This window comes from Nesoenas mayeri, assembly GCF_963082525.1.
Source record: "Nesoenas mayeri genome assembly, chromosome: 2".
Lineage (NCBI taxonomy): Eukaryota > Metazoa > Chordata > Aves > Columbiformes > Columbidae > Nesoenas > Nesoenas mayeri.
In genome coordinates, this window is record NC_137543.1 from 132969157 (window position 1) to 132995120 (window position 25964).

Below are 25964 nucleotides of genomic sequence, written 5' to 3' on the forward strand. Positions count from 1 at the left end.
GAGGAAGTCGCCATGAGGAGCGGGGCGGGCGCTGCCGGGTTCGCCGCAGGGCGGGGGTGGTTGGGGGCGGTACCGGGCCCAGGCTGCTGGCGCGGCCGGGCTGAGTTCACCTCGCCGGGCGGCGCCGTCTCGGGTCCACCTTACCGTTTGTGGGAGCCACGGAGGCGCGATGGCTCCCCCCAGGAAAGGTGACCTGAGCCCTGAGGAGAAGGACTTGCTGGGAGTGATTGCCACAGGTGAGCCCGGCCTGGCTCTGGCCCCTCTGCGCGGCGGGCGCTGGTGCTGCCTCCGCCGGCCTGGCTCCGGCGCCTTCGCCTCGCCGCGGGCTGGCAGGGCCGGCGCCCCTTCTCCGCCGCGTCGGTTGTGCCCGAGGAGGGCTTGGAGGGCCGGGCCGCGGCGGGGGTGCTGCAGCCGTTACTGGCCGCGCCGCCGGCTCCCGCGGGCTCCTCTCAGCCCCAGGCCGTCGGCACTGCGGGGCTCCCCAGGGGCCTCACACGGGCCTGCTGGCCTTCCAGACCCTCTGTGGGCCGCGTCCTCCTCCTGGTGGGAGAGCGCTCGCCGAGCGTGGGGCAGGCCTGTGCCGTCCAGGGAATGCCGGGGGGCGGCTTGCCAGGCGCGGGGGGGCGTGTGTGGCTGTGCAGCACAGCCAGGGCAAGCCCAGCTGTGAAGGTCTGACTCTGCCAAGGAAAGTTTATATCTTTCTTATGTGTATTCATACTTGTAAAGTACATTGGCGTTTATCTAACGACTTGTATTAATGTGCTCTGCAAAGCCATGTTTTCTTGGGGATAACCCAGTTCTTTAGCCTGTTACAGTTTTCCCTTTATGCTGTTGCCAGAGCAGGATGTCCTTGCAGACAGGATGTTCTTAAATTAACATATTTTGAGCTTGTCCAAGGTATTGTGCACCTGTTATCCCTTGGACTGTTTTAGTTTGCATTTCACGTAACTGTCACAGTTTCACCATTTTATGTGACACATATGCTTACTGCTCTGGGGCTTTCTGTCCCTCTTGCTCTAACAGTTTGATTTCGTGGTCTAGCAATGTGAATTTCACCGCCCTGTCTAAATAGTTATACTCTAAATGGTATCTTGAAAGTTATGGGCGATGTTTGTTAGCTGGAGGTAAGTGAAAAACATGTATTGCACTACATATATTTCCACATGTAGTTTTGAGGCAATTTGAACCTATAAGAAATTGTAGTTTTGGAACTTCACTCTCAATTATATTAAAATGTTGCTTTGTGTCAGAGACACAGGCCATTAATTTATTGTAGATGAGATTCAGTTTGATTGACTTACTTTAATCGGAGTTGTAGGTCTTCAGTTTGTAGACACTTCTGTCTAACTTACCTGATTGGCTTCATAGGATAACTCACTTTAGAAGGGACCTCAGGAGGTCTCTAGGCCAACCTCCTGCTCTAAACAGGTCAGCCGTGAGGTCAGATGAGATTGCTCAGGGCTTTAGCCTGTCTGGCCTTGAAAACCTCCAAGGATGGAGACTGCAGTGTCCCTGGGCAACCCGTTCTGCTGCCTTACTGGGCTCATAGTGAAAATGTTTCTCCTTGTATCCACTCTGAAGCTTCTTTTCTTTACAACTTCTGCCTGTTGTCTCTTGGTTTCCTACCATGCACCACTATGAACAGCCTTACTCCAACTTTAAGTTCTAGCTAATTCTAGAAGTTTGACTTCTGTCAATTTAGTGTCTTGTTTGGAAATCCTTCAATGTTTTGTCATATGGAACCTGAACTTGTAAATGCAACTTCACTTGCATTAAAATTTACTTGGAAGAGTTGAAGACTTGCTGTTTCTGATGTTCTTCTTTAAACTACTCCAGGTCCTAAGAAGCTTTACATGTTTTACATCGATATATATATGGGGGTGTGTGTATGTATGTATGTATGTAGGTGTTTGGGGTGACATTTTGACATGTATTTGGTGACAGTGCTCTGTCAGTCAGTATATTTTACTGCGTCTTTATCAAGTGTGTGAGATGATTCAGGTGACTGGCTTCTTTCCCTAAAATAATTATTTTTTAGAAAAAAATGGGTAAAGAAACCAAAAGCTTTATGAAAATAAATTATTTCTAGTATTTGAAATTTATTTTTGAAAGAAAATGAGACAAAGCTGAATTCGCAAGAGCCGCTTTGCTGAAAATATCCTGGAAGAGCCCCTCCTTGTGATATAATGAAGATAAACATGAAGTCTGTCATTAAAATAAGGAATGTAATGCTTATTTTTATTAAGCACATAACTGCTGGAAGAGCTTTGCTTGTCATTGAATCAATGATCAGAAATTGTTAATTTGCAATAAATTTAATTCCCCAAACTTAGACTCTTTGAATGTTCTTTTATTTCGATTTGTTTGAATGTCTGTTGAAGTTGCATTGACATTACTGAATAGGCCAAGGGCTTTAAATCACATTCTTAGATCTGTGGCTTAACTGAAAGGATTCTTTTAGCAAATATAAATACTGTGATAATAATATAAATAAATATAAAAATACAAAGTCATGACCTACTTTTCCTCATACTTCTTTTTTTTTTTCCCCCAGAGTTCAGTCTACTTGTGCATTTGGCAATTTTTAGAAATGTCACTGATCAAGTTATCTCAGTCCTTGCCCTTTCCACCTCTATTGTCTATTACCAAAAGCAAATTCCTTCCACATTTGTGGACCTGGGAGGTGGAATGTTGCAAATTTCAAATTTAAACAGGAAATGGGATTTGAGTAAATTATAAAGCATGTTCCATTCTGAACAGAAAAGTCTTTGAGTAGGATAATTCCCTTTTTTGAGACTCTAGGTAGCTCTTTTAGACGTAAGGTGTTCCAAATGAGTATAGAATGTGTTAAAATGCTCCCTGTCATTTACTGATTCAGAATTGTTCTGACGCAGTTTATGAAGAGACATATGAGTGCCTTGTTCTTTTGTGTGTGTGTGGATCAGTTACTTCACATAAAATGGATGTTTACTTCTAGTGCATGCTCGCAGACTGCTATTTGATGTTATGACTTCTTTCTCAGCTTTTAGCTTCTAGAACAGAACACTGGTTATTCCTAAACCTTTTCACTAAGTGCCATTGCTTTATTGGTGGTTAATCTATATCTCAAGTGGTTAATCTACAGAGATTTCGATTCTAATCAGGAAGGGAACTGATATTTTCCTCTTGATTCACAGTTTATTCCTCTTCTCACCCCCATTTCTCTGGGTTTTTTTTTCCCCATTAAAGGAAACACTGAGGAGGCTGGAAGGCTACTGGGCAGCAAGAATGTCCGTGTCAATTGCTTGGATGAGGTACAGTGAAACTACAAGAATAATACTGGGTTTAGCAAGGAAAATACGAAGTCTGAAGACCTTCTTGTTGTCAAATAACATTGCTATACAGGCTCCTGGATATCAGTTATTCTGAAGCTATTTCTAACCTGTAGCTGAATAGTGAAACTTTGAAGAGCTGCTTTTTTTTTTTTTTTTTTTAAGGGAATTTAAAGATTAATGTTACTTGAAGTACTACACTGTTTGTATTTTCTCTCAAGTTCCAGCATGATCTTGGGTGTCTGTAAGGTAAAATCAACACTGCAGCAGGACACATGGGGCTGCTCCCTGGTTTCTTGTCACCTCCACCAAACTGTAGTCCCTCTGCTTAGATATCAGCAGACTGTGTGGGCAGGGAATACCTGTCCCCATCTCACACTTGCATCTCATCACCTAATGCCTTTTCTTTGCAGAACCATAAACATACGCAGTTAGTAACTAGGTCAGAAGTGGAAAACACTGTCTTTTGCAGAGGCAGATGTGATGGACATGTAGAAGGTAAAATCCTTAAGTGCTGTCTGAATCTGGGAGGAAGTTTGTGGAGAAAGGAACTTAATATAATGTCTCTATCTATTTCCTCCTCTTTTTTTTCTTACAATGTGTTTTCTAAAGCAGATAACATTAATATGGAGTGGAAGAAAAACTGCAGTCAGCCAGCTTGCATGTTTGATCGGTGTGCAGTTTATCAATTTAAATGTCAGGTTGTATTTTTCCTAACTTTCATAGGATCCCTGGGAAATTCAGGCTAGCAGGGACCTCAGAAGGTCAGAACCCTCAGGTCAGGATCTTCAGAAAGTTCAGCCTCCCACTCAAAGTAGCTTCAGCTCCAAGGTCAGATGAGATTGCTCTGAGCTTTATCCTGTCTGACCTTATAAACCTTCAAGGATGGGGACTGCACAATATTTCTGGGCAACTTGTTCCACTGCCTTACTGTGCTTATGATGAAAATGTTTTTCCCTTATGTCTGAACATCTATTTCCATTTAGGCTCATTGTCTCACCGTCCTGCCACCTTAACTGAAGAGTTTGGCCCTGTCTTCTTGATGATCTTCCTGTAGGCACTGGCTGGCTGCTGTTGGGTTCACAGAATCACAGAATGTTAGGGACTGGAAGGGACCTCAAAAGATCATCTAGTCTAATCCCCCTGCTGGAGCAGGAATACCTACATGAGGTTACACAGGAATGTGACCAGGTGGGTTTTGAATGTCTCCAGAGTAGGAGACTCCACAACCTCCTGAGACAGCCTGTTCCAGTGCTCTGTCACCCTCACTGTGAAGAAGCTGCTTCTCATATTTAAGTGGAACCTCTTGTGTTCCTGTTTGCACCCGTTGCCCCATGTCTTATCATTGGTTGTCACTGAGAAGAGCCTGGCTCCATCCTCGTGACACTCACCCTTTACGTATTTATAAACATTAATGAGGTCACCCCTCAATCTCCTCAAAGCTAAAGAGACCCAGCTCCCTCAGCCTTTCCTCATAAGGGAGAAGCTCCACTCCCTTAGTCATTTTTGTTGCCTTACGCTGGACTCTCTCCAGCAGTTCCCTGTCCTTCTTGAACTGAGGGGCCCAGAACTTGACACAATATTCCAGATGTGGTCTCACCAGGGCAGAGTAGAGGGGAAGGAGAACCTCTCTGGACCTACTAACCACCTGCCTTCTAATACACCCCAGGATGCCACTGGCCTTCTTGGCCACAAGGGCACAGTGCTGGCTCATGGTCATCCTGCTGTCCACCAGGACCCCCAGGTACCTTTACCCTATGCTACTCTCTAACAGGTCATTCCCCAATTTTTACTGGAAACTGCCCATATGCAAGACTCTACACTTTCCCTTGTTATAGTTCATTAATTTTTTCCCTGCCCAACTCTCCAGCCGGTCCAGGTCTTGCTCGATGGCAGCACAGCCTTCTGGTGTGTCAGCCACTCCTCCCAGTTTGGTGTCATCAGCAAACTTGCTGGCAGTGCACTCTATTCCCTTATCCAAGTAATTGATGAATATATTGAATAGTACCAGTCCCAGTACTGAGCCTCGAGGGATTCCACTGGATGCAGCCAAAGCCATCTCTTCTTCAGGCTGAACAAGCCCAGTTCCTGCAGCCTTTCTTCACTGCACAAGTGCTCAAGTTCCTACCATGTCTTGGTGGTACCCTGCTGAACTCACTGCAGTTTATCCATGTCTTTGTTGTACTGAAAGGCCCGACATTGGACAGAGTGTTGTAGCTGTGGTCTCATGAATGCAGGAAAATTATCGCTTCATCTACTGGTTATCTTCCTGGAGCACTGTTAGCCCTTTTTTTGTGCTGCCAACAGATCAATTTTCTGATTGTTCTTAAATACAATTAATATTTAAACCTTAATTTTTAATGTATGAATTTCAACAAGCTTCTGACAAACTACTCTAACCTTTACAGTAAACTTTAGGAACACAAAATACAGTATTATTATATTTGCAAATGTCCGTTATTGTTTGTACTTTAAAAGCTTTTCTTGAATGTAATTGCTGAGCTAGTGCTGAATGACTGCACTCTTGATGCAGTATTAGAGCAACATGCAGGATTACTGTTGAGAGGATATGGTTTATTAATGGAAACTGTAACAAGTTATGCCTCAGGCTATTGTTAAAGAATAGTATTAACAATACTTGCCTAATGCTCACATCTGACTAAATACACCCAAGGCACATAAGGCTTAAAAAGTTCGTGCAATGGACTTCTTGCAGTGTCCGTTCTATCCCCAAGAGTGGTGTGTGATGATGCATATTTAAATAGAAGGGGTTCAGATTTGTTTAGGATTCTCAATCCATCAGGCATTTCACATCAACTTTTAGAGTTTTTCTGTTATAAACCATTTTCCCTCTCTGTTATTCTAATATCTATACATAAATAGAGTGCGTGAAACCCCAGTTAAACATTAGCTTCATCTGTTATTCAGCATTGCTATAACTGGAGTCTGCTTGAATGCATCAGGTCTTATTTTCTTATGCTGCTGACTTAGCTGTTTATCCTGAAATTCAAATTATCGTACTACTGTTACTTATTTTATTGATGTTAAGAAATGAGGAAGCAGCCCTGAAAATGCTTAGATATTGAAAAGGGAGCACAATTCAGTTGGGAACTAAGAACTCATTTCCTTCCTTAAAGTTCTTTTTACATGAGAGAATCCACGAAATGAGCACGGGTTTAATATAATTCCTCTGTGCTACAGCACGCATGCAGTCACAATTTAATGATTTCCACAGGCTAGAGAATCCAGAAGCAGACTGCTAAATATTGCACTTCCTCGTTTAAAAAAAAAGAAACACATAAGATGTCCCTTTAATTTTTGGTTTGACCATATATTCTAACTGCTTAGGTCTGCTTTTTTCTAGATTTAAAAACTACTGACAACACACAGTCTATTCTCTATGTACTTTTAGACAAGGACCAAGTCACATCTCAAACAATTTCAAAATGCATTGACTTCTAAAGTTTCTTTACTAGAGTTTTGTTTCTTCAGTAACTGAGCTGTAATCATGGTTCTTTCCTGAATCCTTTCCAGTTATTTCAGCTTCTTCCTTCAAAAATGGAGGCATGAGCTGGACACACTGTTTCAGCTTTGCTGCTGCTGTTGTTACATGTATTTAAAGAAATTCTCTATTTGCCTTTCTTGCCCATGTGCCAAGACTCGCTCACCCTTCACCTCCTCTGATCTGCAGTGCTCCACTGGGAGCAGTAGGTCACTTGAAAGCAGAGTAAAACCCCTTTATTCAACTTAGTTTCACAGATGCCACCTTCCAGAAGGTTTTAATGTCCCGCAGATACAGTCCTGTTTTTTTCCCAGCATCTTTTCAGACCAAATAATTGTTGTTGTTGTTCGTCAAAGAAAGGAAAGGTATTTTGGCTGTTTATGAAAACAAATAAATAGATAGCTTTTCCACAAAACTTTGTCTTTAAAAGTTTGACTCTGGCGCCTTTAAAACTTCAGAGGCATTTAAGTTCAGATGTCCCAAGATATTAGGACAAATAGATGAGCAATGGAAATGGATGCAAAATAAACACAAATATATTTCATTTAAGGCACACTGCTTAGTCATTTTTTGTCCTATTTTATGTGGAGTGGTTGCTAATTTGGAAACGTAGTGTGGAAGAAAGCGTTCAGGATTTTTCTTTCCCCTGGGAGTACAGAGGTTGTAAATAGTGTTGACGCTTCATGTTGGCAGTTTGCTGACTTTAACTCCATCCATTTGCAGGGTGCGGCTAAGATCTTTCAGATTATTATGGAAAGGCAGTCTAGAGGAAGCATGTGGCATTTCTAGCCATGGTCACATTGGCAGTTCAGGCTGCAAAGGAGCACTGTAGTACCACAATCCCACAGCTTCTGCACATCAGGTGGAGAGACTTGACCTGAAAAGGCTTCACAGTTTTGTGTATTTAAAATAATTTGTAGGTCATTCATAATCTTCTTATATATAGAACTATCATTTGGCATTAGCAGCATTACTTTTTTTCTCTACTTTGGTAATTCAGCTGTTCTCTTCTGTAATAGAATACATCTTTCTGGAAACAGTCCACTTCTAGATGCTAATTACAGAACTGAATACTTTCTGGGAATCACAGCAGCAGCCAGCTTACTAGTTTGAGACGTGTAGCTTTGCTCATACTGATAATGTTCCGTGGAGAGCTCTTCAGTTAATCTATCTTGCTATTCCAGTATGAACTTCCTGTGCTAGCAGAAAATACCCAGATCCTTGGCCTTTACTGAGGAGAAAGAGTTTTGTCATTTGATGTTTTTTAAGTAGTATTTCAAAATACATAAATGGAAGAAAATTTGACTGCTACTAAGAACTGTCTGTTTTCAATTCAGGTCACTGACTGATATAGACTTTAACTTTTCATCACTGCAGATGAACAGAAAGATCATCAGAGAAATGTAATGTGTTATATATGTGAAACCAACAGCTCAGCAGGGTCGCTAAGAAGGAGAACTATGGCTATGATCGACATATCTACACTCACTAACAGTATTTCTTATTCTAATTAGTTCATACTTGGTTATAGCTAAAATTTTCATGTATGTGTCTATTCACTAGCCTCCAAAACCAGCTTGTAGTAAGTTTGAGATAGGTAAGGGCAATCAACGGCAAGCAAAAGCTTTAAAGATGAAATTTCTAAAGGCTTTCATGCAATTAAAATTCAAGTAAAGTATTTTTAAACTAGTAGCATTCAGAACCATTTCTGTTAAAAATCAGAGACATTTTTACAATCCAGTTCCAAATACCTATTTGAATTAGTCTTAATTACTTGGTTTGATTTCAGTAGTGCTCTTCGTTTTTATTTAGGAAAGTTGATTTTTAAGACATTACTCAACTAGTATTTCTGTGTTCTTTTTGACACCAGCTCTTTTGGAATAATTTTTTTCCTTTTTAGTAACTTTCCAAATACTGTCTCAAATAAAAGCCAAATCTCCAGTCTGTGTTTAGTTTGTAATTTTCTGAATGAATAGGACTGTTATAGTTGCCTGAATCAAAAGAATAAAATAAGGCACTTTTTCCATGTTAATGTGGGGCTGAGTTCCTCATTGCAAAATGAGCTGGGAAAGGAGGAGGTGGATGCTCTAACATACACATCAGCATAAAAGTGTCTACAACAGTTTCTCAGCTGGAGTTTTTACTGTCTCTTTTAAAAATTTTATTTTCTAGTTCCACTTACCCAAATCCCCTCTGACTTAAACTGCAGTTAAGTAGCTGGTATTCACACATTCAGTGCCACAGTGCATGCCAATACCTGCCGAGGGAGCTGCTCCAGTGTGATCCAGCCCACGTGTGCCACATCTTGGCCACGTTTCCACAATTGAGAAGAAGGATCAAGTGAGGATGAGAAGTGCGAAACACTGGGAATCTGGGGACTGCCAGATTCCTCTTTTCTCTTGAATGACACAGGTCTATGTGGCTACTTCAGTAGTGCATCATCAACACATTCTCCACAAAACGATGGCTTTTAAAAATATACATGCATCATGTCTGTGTTCTTACACAGTCAGTATGAGTGTTTAAATGCTGACAACGTGGTCAGGTTTTCTGCCAAATAAGCCCAGGTGACAGGGATGAGATATGGTCTTGTTCCCTGGTCACCCCTCACTCACCACCAAGATGGGAAATGTTAATTTTGCTCCCTGTAAACCATGTAACATCCCTGCAAAGTAAACAAGAAACTGGGAGAGATCAATTTTTGTCCTAGGCAATGAGGGTAAAAGACTGGATTTTTGGTCAGAAGAACATCACATAGTAGCTGCTAGAAAATGGATTCTTCATCCTTTGTTCCATCCTGGAACAATAAAGTAATCTCTGTGCTTAATAAACTGTCTGTTAGTTTAGTCTTTTAAGTATGTTGTATTGACAATCCAAATGTCATCTGTCAGAAAACATGGTGTTGATGGACCTGTCTTTGAGATTCAGCCTGACAAGAATATTTGCAGTCATCTCATTTTCTGCATAGGGGCATAACACAGGATACCGAGCTTGTGTCTAGCCTGTAACTTTTTTGTTTGCTGTGAATATGAAAGGCCGATACTCGTGTGACTTTAAATCCATTTTTCTAACAACTGTACATGTTTTCTGCTTGGTATGTTTTTCTGATCCACACCACAGCCTGACACTTTAAACATGTAAGCAAAGGCTTTTAAAAAAGGTTCCCAGGAAGAGGGAGGGACCAAAAAAAGCGCCAGCACCAAAAACCAAAACAACAACAAAGAACAAACAAATCAAACCACACCCAAACCAGCCCTTTATTTTCTCCTATAATCAGACTTTTTTTTTTTTTTTTTTAATTGAAGCAATTGACATTCAAGATATAACCAAACTTAAAATTGTTTTCTTAAAGTTCCTTTTCCAGTCAAAAACCTTATTGTATTCATACCCTTACAGCAGTACTTTTCTGTGCTGCTAAAGGAGGTGAATCCACACTATGACTACAGACTGGGATTAGCCCATAAAAATTGCTGTCAACATAGCATAACACATAACACAACATAGTTATATATTAGGATAGAAAGCCTTTGTCAGTCCACAACTGAAACCTAACAGAAACAATCACAAATTTGTTTTATGCTTGTGATGTCTTCACATCTCTTGCTTTTTTAACAACAGTGTTTATTGCAGTTTACCAAAATATTTTGGGTTACAAAAATATAATGCCTCAAGTAATCATTTGTTATTGTTTTCAGTTAGAATGGAGAATAAAGAAAATATAATGCTTTAAAATTGTTATTATAATTTTAACTTTCCCAATTTCCCTCACCTTTAGGAGTTTTTTGAAAATTATACTGACAAATTTAACTCAGTTAGGTTTTATTCTATCATAAGTTGAACCAAGAAATATATTAAGGCTCAAACTGAGAGTTTATTTCAGAGTATCACATTACCATGCATTTACAGAGCCGCAGTAATGGTGTATGTGAGTGTATTCACACAGACAGCCTTAACCTGAAAAAAAAAGGAAGAAAATCCCATTTTGATTTCCTTCAGGGACAGACTAAAGTACACTCCCTTTTATTCAGTGTTGGAGAATGTTCTCGGGCAATTACTATGTCTTGGCTGATAACATGAATCCTGACTTGCTGTTAAGTGAAAATAAACAGCATATTGGAAAAAAGCACATTGAATTCTAAAAATGGCATGTCACGCAATTTTCTCAAGCAGAAATGTGCTTCTCCCTGCCCTTTGAGAGGGAGAGTGCCTGCACTGTCAATTCACCCTAATTCTGTAAACTACCCCTAGGGTTTGCCCAGATTTGTGTTTATAACTACACCAGTGCAACTCTAGTAAAAACTCAGCGCCTCGCTTGCCAAAGCTGAGCCTTTTCCTGCGAGCGCAGTCTATCAAAAGGCAAGGTGTGAGACAGTGCAGTTGTTAAAGTCTAGTTAGGGCTGTGTGTCTGAGCAAGGGCTTTCAGAGCACTGGCTGATGGAAGAGCACAGACACAATACCAAAAAGGTGGAAAAATGGGGGAGAGGAGGGTAGCACAATTACCAGTAATCACGGCTGAAAATGAGCAAGGTGGGTTTCAGGAACTGCAAGTCTCTGTAATGGCAAAAGCGACAAGAGCCTATTCCTAATTTTCTTGTTGCTCATCATATCATGTGGGGAAGGAAAGAAATAACTTAGGAACCTAACAAATTTTCTAAAACAAGCTTTTGCCACTGACAGAAACATTGTCTTCAGCACTAATGTCTTATACAAAATGCCAATGACAAATCGGTGGTACAGGGTTTTCTTTTATCAATTCTGGTCTGTTTTCAAATATATAGCAAAGCATAATCAGAAAAGTGACATGGAAATGGCAAACTTACTGTATGTTAGTAAACACGTTTTTTCATCAAGGTTTTGTGAGTTTTTTTGTTGTTGCTAACTTAAATATTGTGAGGCCTAGGCAGATCCACTCAATATGTATATACAAGTAAAAATTATCGATGTTATGGAGATCAAGAGATAAAACTATTTATTTTTTGTATGCTACTTCTTTTTTGTGTTGTTAGCATGGCATGACCCCCCTAATGCATGCAGCATACAAAGGGAAAATAGACATGTGCAGGTTGCTGTTGCGACACGGGGCTGATGTTAACTGCAACGAACACGAGCATGGATACACTGCCTTGATGTTTGCTGGACTTTCAGGTAACTTCTTACTGAACTTAGCTTACTAGTTTTTATGACATTGATGGGTACAATTTGCCATAAATTAATTATTTAAAGGAAAATGGCATCTTTTGGTTATTTAGGTTTACTGTTACTTATATGAACCAGGCATATATGTCAAGACTAGTAGAATCATCAGGACAGTGGAATAAGATAGCTACTGTTCAGGCTTGTTTCATATAAAAATCGGCTTTGTTCAGAATTTTGAGACATATACTCCATTTTGTCTTGTTTGTCAGATCTCAAAATTCAGTCTCCTGTGACTATTTTCACCTGAAGTAGGATACATTCTGTATAATTATACTGTGTTACACTGGAATAGATGCTGCACCAAACTGCTTTTTTTTAGGATTATGTATCGGTAGCCTTTACTAACATTTGCGGCTTGTCAGAACAATCTAGTATTTTTCAAATTTTGCCTTTTTCCTATGTTATTTTTGAAATTATCTTGTGGGATTTTAAACATGTATTTAGTAAGTTTTTTAAAAAATGTTTTATCACAATAATACTCACTCTTTTACATTTTTTACTTGAGGGTGCTTATAGTTGTATGTATCTTCTCCTGTCTCAAGTGGTGGTTTGCAGGTTTCCACTTGCTATTCTTTTTCCCAGATGAAAGGAACAATTATTTCCTCGAGTAAGAAAAATACATTACATAAAAAAAAACATAGTTTCATCTGGAGAAAAGATTAGATTTGGGAATATTAAGTTATTTTAAATATCTTCTCAACTACGCCACTTACATATTCTCAAAAAGGAGATTCTAGAGAAGTAAGATTTCTTAGCAGGCAGAGTTTAAACTCTGCTTTCTTTCATCTTAAGTATAAAAAAAGAAGGGCATATGTGTGTATATGAACTTTAACTGGATCATCAGATTGCTTTTCTGCTAAAACTTTGGTAAAAAGATTTGGGAAATTTCAGTGTTCTGTGGCATTGAGCAACATCAGAGCTGCAGCAGATAGATGGGAACAAACTCTCAGAGGTTATTAAATGGCTGCAGCTTTATGGAAAATGGTGGATTTTTACCATTTTCTCACAGCTGAGCTTTTAACCTGTCATCCCAGGTTTGAATGCTTCTGAATGTTGACTTTAAGGTCTGTTATCTGTGAGTGCAAAAGGTACATAAGCACTACTGACGCATTGCCTTTGTTTTAAGATCAGAAATACTCTTTTCCGTCCACAACCCTCTTCTTTGTTTAAGTTCACTTTTCTGTACTTAGCATGTGCACAAAACCTGATACTGTAAGAACACCTTTGAAAGCAGAACCAGCACGAGTGGTGACAAGTGTCCTTATTAGTCTCTGAAGGGCACCAATTAAGTCATCTAATCTTCCCATCAAATTTTAGCTTCATTTTACTTGGTATTTAGCCCAGTCTGAACACCCAGTTCCTGCTGCGGAGAAAGGAACAATCTGTTCTCTTCTCTATGCTCCTGCTACATAATAGTACTGAATTTGTTTTTCTTCTTAGAATAGCAAATGTTGTAGTTGAACTGTCAAACTAGATTACTAGAATTTGCTTCTATACTGCTGTCCAGAGGGACCACGCTCTAGTGTATGCATGACTCCTATAAGCTTCAAATAATGACATTAAGAACACTTATTTCCCTCAGTGCTACTCCTGCTCTTCAAGACATTCACCCCATGTTTTTCTACAACATAAAGAATTACAAGTTATTTTATTTTATTTTCTCTCTCATTCCCTGTATCTTCCTTCTGAATTCAGGAAACAAAGAAATCACCTGGATGATGTTAGAGGCTGGAGCAGAAACTGATGTTGTCAACTCTGTGGGAAGGACAGCAGCTCAGATGGCTGCTTTTGTGGGTAAGGTGAAAGTCTGTTGTGATCTCCTAAATTCCTAAAGAAGTAAAATGATAGATAGAAGTCTCAGACCCTGTTCTAAGGTAGTCAGTATTTATGGACCTGAACTTGACAAGAACAAGAGAAAAGATTTGTGATTCCAGTATGATGTGTGATCCTGGGCAAAACATGGAACCAGGCTTTTTTCCATTGTTATGTTTCTTTTTCTTGTCTTGTTTCTTTTTCTAAAGCCTTTTTACTTTTTTACCCATCTTGACAATGCTGGGAGTTTCCTGGATGAATGTTCCCAAATATACAACTTTTTCTCTATTTCTAGCAAGGGTGTGTGATAAAACATTACCAGAAAAAGTGGCATAATTTTAATAATTCAGCTATTGCTGTCCAAATGACCTTCCCAACAACCAAAAATGAGACCTGTATTTTTACTTCAACAAAACCTTCTTGTTTAAGTGCCTGAAAACTCTGTTTCAAGTCTGTTAGGTGTTCTGGACTCAGGAACCTGCCTTGCCTTTTAGAGCTACTTCCTTGAATAGTGAGTTAGTGCAGTTTCAGTTTCAATGATATCTCATTCTTGTCTTTTAAAGAGGAAAAGATTGACATTACTCACTTGAAGTTCAAGCAGCAAAGCCTTAACTATTCACTTAATATGTCAGAGAAGTTCACTCCTATTAATTATGCTTTGGATTTGGAGAGTCTTTTCCAATGTGATGCTGAATTATTAGCTAAGGGGGAATATGGTCTCCAACATAATTTTGGAGAATCCTTGTTTAAAATCTCATCATGTCACCAAGATAAAATATTTTGAGGCATACTGAGATATGCTGCTCTGCAGAAGTCTGAGTGTTGGAATCCATTCCTGTTCTTTTTTATTCTCTGTCCAATCAACATTAATTCATCTGTCTGTGTGTGGGAAGTGAGGATACTTCTTATCCTGTCATTTGTCTTACACTGTGCTCTATTAGCTTAGAACAGTCCCTTCTGAAACAGTGGAGAGTTTTAAATGCTGGAATTTGCTTGGCTATGTCATCTTCTACTGATTAATAGGATTAGTGCCAAGATAAATCAGTTTAAAGAATGTGATCCTGAACTGGAGAAGCAAAGTTTTACTTTCCCTTTAGCCAAGTAATCAATCATGTTGTCAGATGTAGAAAACAAGAAGGGGGTGTTACTTCTATCACGGTCCCTTTTTTTTTGTTAAATTTTAAGCATGGTCTGTTCTTATAATTTCTCCCACTAAATCTTTAGCACTATCTGTTTCAGGTCTGAAAACTTACAAGTCTCGATGCAAATGTCATTAATTCTTGAAAGTGCAAAGCGGAGAGAACCTCTCTTGGCAAATTTTAACACCAGGATTTCACTATTAGTATAGTATAACTTTGGGGAGAAATACCTGTTCTCTTGGTTTTGGCTTACCAGGGAGGGAGGGTGCAGGAACAGGACAGTGTTCTCAAAATGAATTTTTGTGAAGTCCTTCCCTGCTGGGAGTCAATAGGTTACACTTACTGAGCAGAAAAGTTGCGCTTATCAAATGCCTGTTACCACTGCAAAGCGTATCCCGCCGAGCTCCTTTGTGGGTAGTTCTCACCTACATCGCTTGTATTAGATACGGATTTAGGTCTTTTTTTTGGTTATGTCATTTCATTGGTGATTTTTTTTCTTGTGTGCCTTTAGGTCAACATGACTGCGTGACTGTCATCAACAACTTTTTCCCGCGTGAAAGGCTGGACTACTATACTAAACCACAAGGCTTAGATAAAGAACCGAAACTGCCAGTAAAATTAGCTGGGCCTCTACATAAAATTATTACGACTACTAACATGCATCCTGTTAAGGTGGAGTAATACGCAAATTCTATGTGTTTGTTGGCATGGGAACTGTTTCTTTACATCAGAAAGCATTCAGCTCTTCAGAGACCAGTTGAGATCAAAAGTATTATCCGCTAATTCAGATGCTTCTGCAAATGAGAAAGAATTGGGCTCAACATTTAGACATGATTAAAAAGTGAAGCTATTTCAGCATCTATATACACCATAATCTCAAACTAAGATCTTCAAGTGGAGATATTCATGTTTTTTACATCAATAGCCATAAATAGCTTTCTTTTTGGCTTGCTTTTTTTATTAGACCCACTCGAAGTGGAAACAGAAAACAATTTCCTGTCTTAACAAAATCTCATTGTTCTCTCAATGCTCGTCTCAGCATGTATCTTTCTACCTTCATCACTGGTTCACCATAGTAACATCTGCTGCTGTTGTTTCTGAAAGTATGGGCAAGTGATCTTTATTTTTACTTCCTAGTGTATTTGCTGAAAATAATGTTTACTCCTCCAGTGTAGTTCAGAGAAATTAATGCACCTAAATTCAAAGACAAGGTCCTTGGGTTTGCTATTCAAAGTCAGGAATTTGTCAACAGTTGCCAAGCAGGTATCTGCAACACATGCAAACATTAATGCATCCGTGGCAACTACTTCAGCGAGTAAAGAGTCTCCTCTTAAAATGGTGAGTTCAGTGCTTTCCTAGTCCACCTGAAGTACTCCAAGATTATGTGAGGTTCATGCCTTCTGTGAAACTGCTTAAATCATGCAAGTCCACTTTACTTTAGGTCAGGGGTGTCAAACTCGTTTGTAGAAGTAGTTACATTTACACAGTCCTAAAATTACATTCAGCCCTTTTAAGGCGACCACAAGGCTGATGTGGCCCCAGGTGAAAATGAGTTTGACACCCCTGCCGTAGGTGTTTAAAAGGAAAGAGATTTTGCAACAGTGTCCAGTAGTTTCTGTAACTCTTTCTTTTTAAATAGTTTTTACTCTTCAGGTTCTTCTTCTGGGAAAATCCTTATTATTTTTAATACCAGACTTAATTTTGAATACTACTTTTACGGGAACTGTGAATTACCATACACTAAACAGTAATACCAGATAATGACTGAAAAAAGAAGAGGAAGACTGCATAAGATGGAATTAGAGGAATATTAGAAACTCCACTAAAATTTAGCTACGATGAGCTGTATAACCTTTAATGCTGATGCACAAGTTCAAAAACATTAGTTCCTCATTGGATTACATTTTCCTCAATCTTTCTCATAGATCGTGTTGCTGGTAAAAGAGAACCCTCTATTGGCCGAAGTAGAAGCACTGCAGAAATGTTACAGGGTTCTGGATCTAATTTGTGAGAAATGTATGAAGCAGAAAGATATGAATGAGGTACTTGCTATGAAAATGCACTACATCAGTTGCATCTTCCAGAAATGTCTTACGTTCTTAAAAGAGCGAGAGGATAAACTAGATGGACTTATCAAAAGGTACGTATTTCTACCTAGAGGTCTGAAGGCTTATGCATGAACCAGCTTTACAGATACGCAACAAAGACAACTGTAATAATTGATCGGATTGTCTTGGATAAAGGCTCTGCCAAGTACATTTTTAAATAATCCCGGTTACAGTCACTTCAGGGTGGCATTGCCTCCCTTTTTTCTGTCTGAAGGGACATTGTCTTTTCTGGGGTACAATGGAAACATACCTAGTGCTTCAGTTCCTTGCTGGAACCGGTCAGAGCTTGGCAGTCACACACCAGGAAACAGCAGAGAGCGACGTGGGGTGGAGACAAAGGGGAGTGACAGGCTTGATAAAAGAATTTCTCAGTGTCTGATATGGATCATCTGGGAGCGTTTCTCGTGCTCTCCACAAGTCATACAGGATGAGAGTATTTTCAAAAACACTTAAGCAACCGAGAAGTGCAAATCCCACTGGCTCGGGATGAGACTTATACGGATCTTCAGAACATTCTCAGAGTTACAAAACCAGCTGCTTGTTCTTAAGTATCAAAGTAAATGTCCTGGCTTTTGGATGGATCACATTCCCCATAGACCTCCATGGATTTCTGTGTGATGCTGAAAATAAATTATGAAGTCAGCTTTCACATACTGAAATCAAATAGTTCATTGGTGGTCCATCTAAAAAAGTAGAAGCCAACCAGATAAATATAGAAACACTAGGACTGTAACACATTATTAAACATTAATTAAAGCAGAATTTGCATCTTAAAGTATTATGTATTCTTCTGTGTTTATTTTTACAACGCTCATTTTTAAACACAACAAAGCATTTTGCTGCTTCAGTCGGATGTAGATACTAGTCTACCGGTAGATTATTATGTTTCTCTGTGTGGCTCAATTAGTAAGTAGTGGTTTCAGAGCATACATTTAGTTATTTTCTATTTCATAATGATGATCCATTAGAATAAAAATAATTTCATTTGCATTTTAAACACTGTTACATTTGAAGTTGTCAAATTATTTCGAATTATAATTCTTCTCTGAAAGAGGACAGAGTCAGGAGGACAGAGCACAGCATGCTGGATATTTGTTCTTGAACATTTACTATGTGATTTCTCATTTGACTTTGGTTTTTAAAAATTTAGTCTCTTGAAAGGGAGAGATAAAGATGGTTTTCCTGTATATCAAGAGAAGCTAATTCGAGAAAGTATCCGAAAGTTTCCTTACTGTGAAGCTACATTGCTCCAGCAGCTTGTGAGAAGTATTGCTCCTGTTGAAATAGTAAGTTTTGCCTATCAAGAAAATACTTTCCAAACAACTTGCATAGTAAATTCAGTTTAAACCAAGCCATCTTTCTGTTTTTCAGCTTCTGCAATGTATTATATTAAGCAAAGGTTTTTGATGTCCCTGAACTCTCTGGCAAACTGGCATTTTATTTTACATATTGCAGGAAAATGCTCTAAAATACTTCAACTAGTAGTTTGTTTTCCCGTGTCTATAATGAATGCTTAAAAACTTCAGCTTTTAAAGAAAATTATAACTATGTCTATGTCGGAGCTTTCTTTTCCTACTGTGAGATGTCTATTCAATTTTTCTTTGCCAATTTCCTTTTATAAATTGTAGGGTTTGCAATCGTTTTTTCACAATGTCTAAATTCAATTTTAAGATCAAATAATTTCCTAGATTTAATGCATTTCTAGTGTACACATAAAGTTCGTAATACATGATGGTAGAAACAGAAAATGTTCTGTGAAGCTCCTTTTATAACAGGGAGAGTAAAATGTGTAGCTAAATTAGGAAATCAAAATTACAAATTAAAAAATCTAACTTCAGTTTTCCCGATGCACCTTGGCTGACACACTTATCACAGTACTGTTAATTAGTTCATAATAAATCCTACACAAGAGTTGTTATTCTTTTTAAAAATGCTCTCTCTGGCCTCCGACAGCTACATGTTATATGCACCAACACTGGGGAAGTGGAACAATTTTGTGATGTGTTTGGATTATGCTGAGTGAATTAAAAATAGCCTCCCTCTTAAGTGGCTCCAGTCTACTGAACTGTCCTGAGGCTTAATGCAATCCCTACTGTTTGTCTAGGCCAGAAAAATAAACACCATGTGGAAACATAAGCCATCATGGTGCATTAAGACTTGCTTTAGAGTAAACATTTTCCTTCCTGTCCCTTTTATCTTACAAGAGCTTGTAGCCTTTTGTGCCTTCTCCCTTTAAAGAAATACAGTTTATTGCATTGGATTTCTGTCCATTTGCAATACTGGGAAGGAGGAGATGCTATACAGTTTTAATTGTCTGGAAGGCCTTGACCTTTGGCTTGCACAATTACTTTGAATTCAGTCTGGGCATCTCAGTGCTGTCGTAGTCATTATGATCGTGTATATTTCTTGGTAGCCCGACAGTTCAAGGATTTACTGAGAGATGGGGCAACTTCGTGGTTTTTTTTTCCTCTAGTGTTTACATCATTGCCTGAAAGAAAAGTCGTAACTTATGGTTACCAGCATAATATACTAAATCTTGCTGCTTGTATTGCATGGGAAAGATACTGCAAATAATATCAAAATAATAATAGGTAAATAATTGTTTTGAAGATTCTGATTTCTGACCATTTGGTCTGTAGTATCTGGGTGCACTGAGCACAATAGTGTAGCAGTGACAAGCAAAATATCTTTGTATGTGTCAGCACAGAGACTAATTTGCAAAAACCTGCTACAATCAGATGACAGCATGTAAAGAACAGAATTCATTGATAGTATTATTGACAATTTACAGGGTAAAAAAATGTAATTTTAATCCTCCTTTCTATGGAAGCTAAGGACTGAGTTAAGTTTATATACAAAAATGTAGCTGCCTGTAGAACTGTTGGGTTGTGCATGTGAGTTGCGATTTAGTTCTATGTTCTTGCTGCTGTGGCATCTTGAGTGAGACCGCAGCCGGTTGCCTGGAAACTCGCATTCCTTGTTTTGTTTCTTCTTGTGTGTCCCTCTTAATGGGAGTGCTGGTTTTTCACCTCCTGACCACCTCTTGTCCTACCTTTCAGGGTTCTGATCCTACAGCTTTTTCCGTACTTACACAAGCTATTACTGGCCAAGTGGGTTTTGTGGATGCCGAATTCTGTACAACTTGTGGGGGAAAGGGAGCAGACAAAAGATGCTCAGTGTGTAAAATGGTAAGAATCCATGAATAGTTGTAATGAATCACAAAATATAGCGCCACCAAGGTGCTGAGGATTTTGAATGCTTGACTATTTACTGTGTAGATTTATGAGTCGCACGTATTCCTACAATGAAAATGTGCGAGCCAGCTACCTCTGGGAGAGGTGCCTGAAATTCACGAGTAAGAGCACTTGGATTTCCAAGTGTGTATGTTTAAGAATTAAGAAAGAGTAAAATTTCTGTATGTTTACAGTTAACAAAGTAAACTATTCTTTATAGAGCTTCATGTAGCTTAGAATCACTTCATATGACCTTAAAAACTGCTTTAAAATACCATTAAGTAATATACATAGGGAGATTTAATTTGGCACATTAAGAAATACAAGAATATTGTATTTTTTTTTTAATACATAAAGATGAATTGATAGCTCTGGTAACTTTCAGGTGATGTACTGTGACCAGAACTGCCAGAAAATGCATTGGTTTACCCACAAAAAAGTCTGCAAGACCCTGAAGGAAATTCATGAGAAACAAGAACTAGAAGCTGCCAAAGAAAAAAGGAAACAAGAAAAAAAGGATAAAAAAGGTTGGAATTTGTAGTTTGCTTGCTGAAACTAATGCTGCATTAACTGCACCACAAGGAGGAACAGTAAGAGATCTTAAAATCTGTAACAGCTACGCTTGAAAGAAACACCTTTGTTGTAGCATAGTAGCATACATGCATTTGTGGAATTCTGGGCTTTCAAATTACAAGTGCTGTGTACTTTCTAAAATCTGGTTTTTAATGCTAGAGTTACACAGATTTCTGCAACTAAAGCACTGTGAAGTACACTGCACGGTTTCAAAATCCAAATCTTTAACCAAAATCATGCTGAAGTTTCATGCTACTCTGCCTTTTGTTGGAGGCATTAGGACAAGTTGGATAACAAGAAAGCAGCCCATTCCTTCCAGTTGCAAAGGTTAATGCATCAGTTAATTATCCTGTAATACTTTCTTCATGATCAGAGTATCAAGTTGTGTTGTGTATTTGAATGTGAAGAAAGCAAGCATTACTCTAAACTGTTAATGGTGTTTTTCTCCCTTCACAAAGCAGATGATTAATACATAATGACAGAAAAAACACTGTTTCACACGCACGCTCCCTTAACTTATTCTGATACCATGTTTCTGTAAGTGAAATAATACAAAAATTGGAGGTGAAATCACTTTTTCTCTTTTACAACTTACTAGATTCCCTTTTCCTTGTTTTAAGGATCATAGAAATGCACTGGTCAACTCACACTTTTCTTATAATGGCAGCATCCTTCACTTCAGCTGGACTGTGAAAACTATAGCAGGAAATAAATTAGTAATAAGTTACTTACTGAAGTTTTCAACAGCTCCATGTGATGATCCTGTTGCAAGAGTTGCTGTTGGATGACATCAGGATGACTGTGGAAGTTGGGGACAAGGATACCAGAAATGGCACACAGCAAAACGTGAAGAGCTGTGAGCAGTGTGGAACCTCACACTGGTGACAAACACACTTGCAGGTTCATGTTAGCTGAACGAGTCAGTGGCTGGGTACAGAGGCAGAGACAGATCTTAGTGGATGGCTCTTCTCCCTCCCATCCTTAAAAAGGGAAGCTGACATTTTTTGACATGTTACTACTCCATTACCTACATGTTAATCTTCACTAACTTCTTCACCTGCCTGGCCAACACACTGTAGACCATATCAGATTATGCTCTGTTAGCAAGACAGTGAATTGCTCTCAGCTTGACGTTAGCTTCTGAATGGTGCTGCATCAACGGTCTTCTCACCAACAGCAATTTTTAACTAATAATACCTCCTACAAATCCTATACATTGGGAGTGGGAAGTAAAAAAACCCAGCAGCTGCAACTACAAGCAAAACAAAGAGTTTAAGAGTTTCTGCTGTGCAAAGGGTGAGTGTTACGTCAGTGTGTGTTTCAGCTTGTGCCTAAGGCAGTTGGCTGCAGAGCCAGGTGAGACCTCGGCAGGGCTCTGGCAGTGTTGTGGCTGGATGTGACACGGTTTTCAGCTGGCTGTCAATCATAACAGAGAAAAAGAAACCGAGATAGACTCCTTCCAAAGGTGCCAGGGCCCCCAACTAGGCTTCCCCCTCTTCTCAGAATTGCTAGCACACAAGCCCTACTTAGCAGAATCAAGGCAAAAAGTTACTTGACTTTTTTTTTTTTCTCTGAAGACATTGCTTTTAAAGTAAAGGTGCAGTGGGTGATTCTGTTCCATGCAGTAAGCTTATAAATTTTAGGATGACGCACATCAATCAAAGTTCATTGTGGTCAGCTGTTCATTAGAAATTAATTTCTTCAGTCTGTAACATGCAAAAATGCTTCCTACATAATAATGTGAATGCGTTTTTTTTTTTACTTAAAAAAAAAAACGCAACAACAAACCAGCCAACAAAACCCAACCAAATGACCAAAAAAAACCCAAACCACACACATAAAAAACTAACCTGTACTCTATGTTTAACCAGCCTGCAGCCATTCTTTGTAAAGCTAACTGTAAGAATAGTGTCAATAAAGCAAGTTTGAATCGAAAGCTAAAAGAACTGTAGTGTCCTACTCTGCTCTTCTTAGCATTAAAAAGAAGTTTGGCAAAATTGAAAATAAATTAGTGAGAACTTTGTGTAGGGTTGTTTCAGAGTAATATTACATCAACTTAAGCAGAGCTGTAGTCCCTAAAGGTTTTTTTGATGAACCTTGCTGAAGTTAATCATTTTTGTAATTGATGCAGAGTCTCCTAGTGTTAGTTACTCTTCAACAAAAAAAATTGTTTGTTTGCAGATGGGTTCATTGTTTACTAATGATGCAATTTCTCTTTTGCTTAGATGCCATGCAACTAGTAGAGGGTAGTTCTACAAGTGAAGAACAGTCGGATCCTGGTCCAGATGCCACCAAAGAAGTGAATCCAAATCATGCTACTGAGAGAACAGAAGAACCTGAATTTACCAAAGAGACGGAGGCACAAGCCCTGCACCCTGACAGTCCACTGCAAAGTGAGACTGGCTTATCTGACATTGCTCTTCAAAAAATACAAGATTCTGAAGAGTAAGAGGAGGGTAGGAGGGGACGAAGTGTTCTGGCTACGTCCCTGTACCTCAAGCGTCCTAGAGAACTTTTTATGTTGACCATGTCCCAGTTCTTTTGGCATGGCTTTTGCAAGAGTCCCTCTGAAAGACAGCATGTCTCTGCTTATCTTGAGATGAAATGCTGGCTCATTTGTCCATAAATTCTTAAGGTTCTGTTGTAGATTGTCAACATAGATATTTCTTATCTGATAAAAATTAGAGTGGCATAGATCCATCTGCATGTATACCACCAGTAAGCATAGTAAAGATCTATGACTGTGGTTAATCAGCCACTTGGTGAAAAATAAAAAGCATTTGATTTGGATTATTCATGTTTTCAGAACCTAAAATCTATTTTAATTGTAATTTTGGGGGTTTTTGCAAGTACACAGAACTGTAGTTAAAAGTGTTTGGAAACCAACTGTTAAACTGTTTTTTTGACACCATTTTATGAAGCTTTATCTGAAAGAATTCAGTAGCAGTTAAGTTTCTGAAGATGCTCATCTGTACTGTAAATATTTTTGACTAGTGAGTGCACAACAATAGTGTCTATTTTGTGGCAATTTTATTAAATGATACTGCTGTTTCAGATGTCGTAAGCTGACTGTGAAATATGTGTTGCAACAGAATTATTTCACTATTGGTCTGGTCAAAAATATTCCAAGTTTGTTAAACTCTAATGAAGGGAAGACCAGAATGATTTAAAATATTTTGACTGACAATAATAATGGTTTCTAAGTCGTAGCTTTCAGGTAAAGATGTCTTAGAGCACACTGGGATGGATGTCACTGGTCGCAGTGAATTAAATGGGAAAATTCCTGTGTGCACTGACACAACTGGGATTTCACTTAGGCTTTCAACTGAATACTGTATCTAGAAAATAGTTGCCCTTAACTGTGCTGTTTTCACTCAGATTTACTGCTGTGTCTCGTAAAATCAATGGGAACGCCAGAACTGAAAATACCACTTACTGCATAAGGATGGCAAAAATTGAGATATGTAACTGTTGGATGTTTTGAACATGGCAATATCCTTCAACTTAGAGGAATAAGGACCATCCTCAGAGGAAAGAGAGGAAAAATACTATTAATTTTTTACTATTTAATATATTGAAAGTTTTTGTTTAATATTTTGAAAACTGTAAGAGCGAGGATACATAAATGCACCTGTGCAGGGAATGTACCCATGTTTTAATTTCAAGGATTATTAAATTGTAAAGAATAAAGGGAAGTTTTTTAAAAGAAGGAGCTGCGTGGCAATTTTCTTTACTGCATCTGTAACACTATTAGGACATACGGTGACATTCTTGTTTTACATGCGTGGGTCTCCTCTAGCTTGGGTGTACGAGTTTAATTTCCTGACGACTGGCAAGCAAGAGATGTCTGCCTGGAACTGAAATATGGAGTCACAATGTGGTCACTGGCCACTCTTGGATACCTGGGAATGCAGAAGTACTGCCGGTTCCCTGTTCTACATGTAGCACTCGGGGCTCATGGGGGCGTGTTGCTCTTCAAGGTTTCTCTGAAAATGCAAACCCTTTGGCAGAAATGCTTCAGGATTTTAGAACTGTGTTAAAATCCACATCGTAAGTCTTGCTTTCAGTCTGCCAGCCAGCACTTCTTGATGAGGAAGAAAAGCCCAAGCAATAGGAGCAAGTATGAACATTGGTAGTAGATGTGAAGCATGGGATTGTTGATGCAGATTCTGCAGTTGTGTTTTTTTCCCATTCTAACTTGTAAAGGCCTCAAAGGCACTATGAGCAGAGGCTGCACAGCGAGTATGAGGAGAGCAACTGCAACCCAAGTTTGGGTCCCAGCGCGCACTGACGCTCCAGAGCTACCTCTGCCTTCCTCAGCTTGAGCTGGCAACAGCTCTTCTGTTGGAAGATCATGGTCAATATGTCCATAATCATGAATTGGAAAAAGCATCTCATGTGACATGTTACTCAGAAGACAAGTCAGAGGCTAAATAAGGGTTTTGATATGTCAGATAGCATTGACTTTAGGGCTTTGGCAGAATGGTGAGAGGAGGATGGGAGGAACTGTATTATTTTCCATCTATATGCACATCTCCCACCAGCTGCCTTATGGTAACAGGCTGTAGAAGCCAACAATGTAGGGTGTGGAGCCACAGCATCACACAACCCATGTGGTTATAGAAGAGAGTGTGTTAAAACCAGTCAGCAGCCTTGGGCTGGTGCACAGTGTACGGCAAGTCCTGGCTCTCCAAAAGGAGCAGTAAGCAGTGGCCTGTGTCGTGGGAGAACACGAGCAGCCACAGCTGGGAGCTGGCTGTCAGCAGGCAGAACTCACGGTTCCACTGCAGTGAGACCAAAGGAGTATTCACATAGAACTAAGAGTTCTCAGTGCATTCGTGCAGCACACGAATCAGCACATTGAAACTTGAATCCCTGTCAGAAATGAGAAAAGCTTAATGGTTGCTCTCTCATACCTGTATTTTGAGGGATGAAGACAAATTACTGCTAGTTAACACAGTAAGTCTAATTCTCCAGTAGAAACTATATGGAATGAAATTATTTATCCTTAGTTTCTTAAAAATTAACTTGCTGTTTAGCTTTAATAATTTCTGATAACAGAAGTATGGTAAGAATTGCATTCCAATCAA

At 39.2% G+C, this 25964-nt stretch overlaps 1 protein-coding gene across 2 annotated transcripts; it reads left to right on the top strand.

Moving 5' to 3' along the window:
* Nucleotides 1–58: 58 nt before the first annotated feature.
* On the top strand, nt 59–24547 carry ANKMY2 (ankyrin repeat and MYND domain containing 2). Of its 2 annotated transcripts, none has more exons than XM_080340732.1 (10): nt 59–236; nt 3229–3293; nt 11820–11958; nt 13705–13803; nt 15472–15632; nt 16886–17100; nt 18219–18354; nt 20128–20256; nt 20687–20828; nt 23100–24547. In XM_080340732.1, exons 1-10 carry the CDS (start codon nt 170–172, stop codon nt 23321–23323), a joined length of 1377 nt encoding a protein of 458 aa, XP_080196858.1. In that variant the 5' UTR covers nt 59–169; the 3' UTR covers nt 23324–24547. The 2 variants fall into 2 exon arrangements, with proteins under 2 accessions (XP_080196858.1, XP_080196859.1); XM_080340733.1 differs by having other exon boundaries at nt 21622–23227.
* Nucleotides 24548–25964: the final 1417 nt, after the last annotated feature.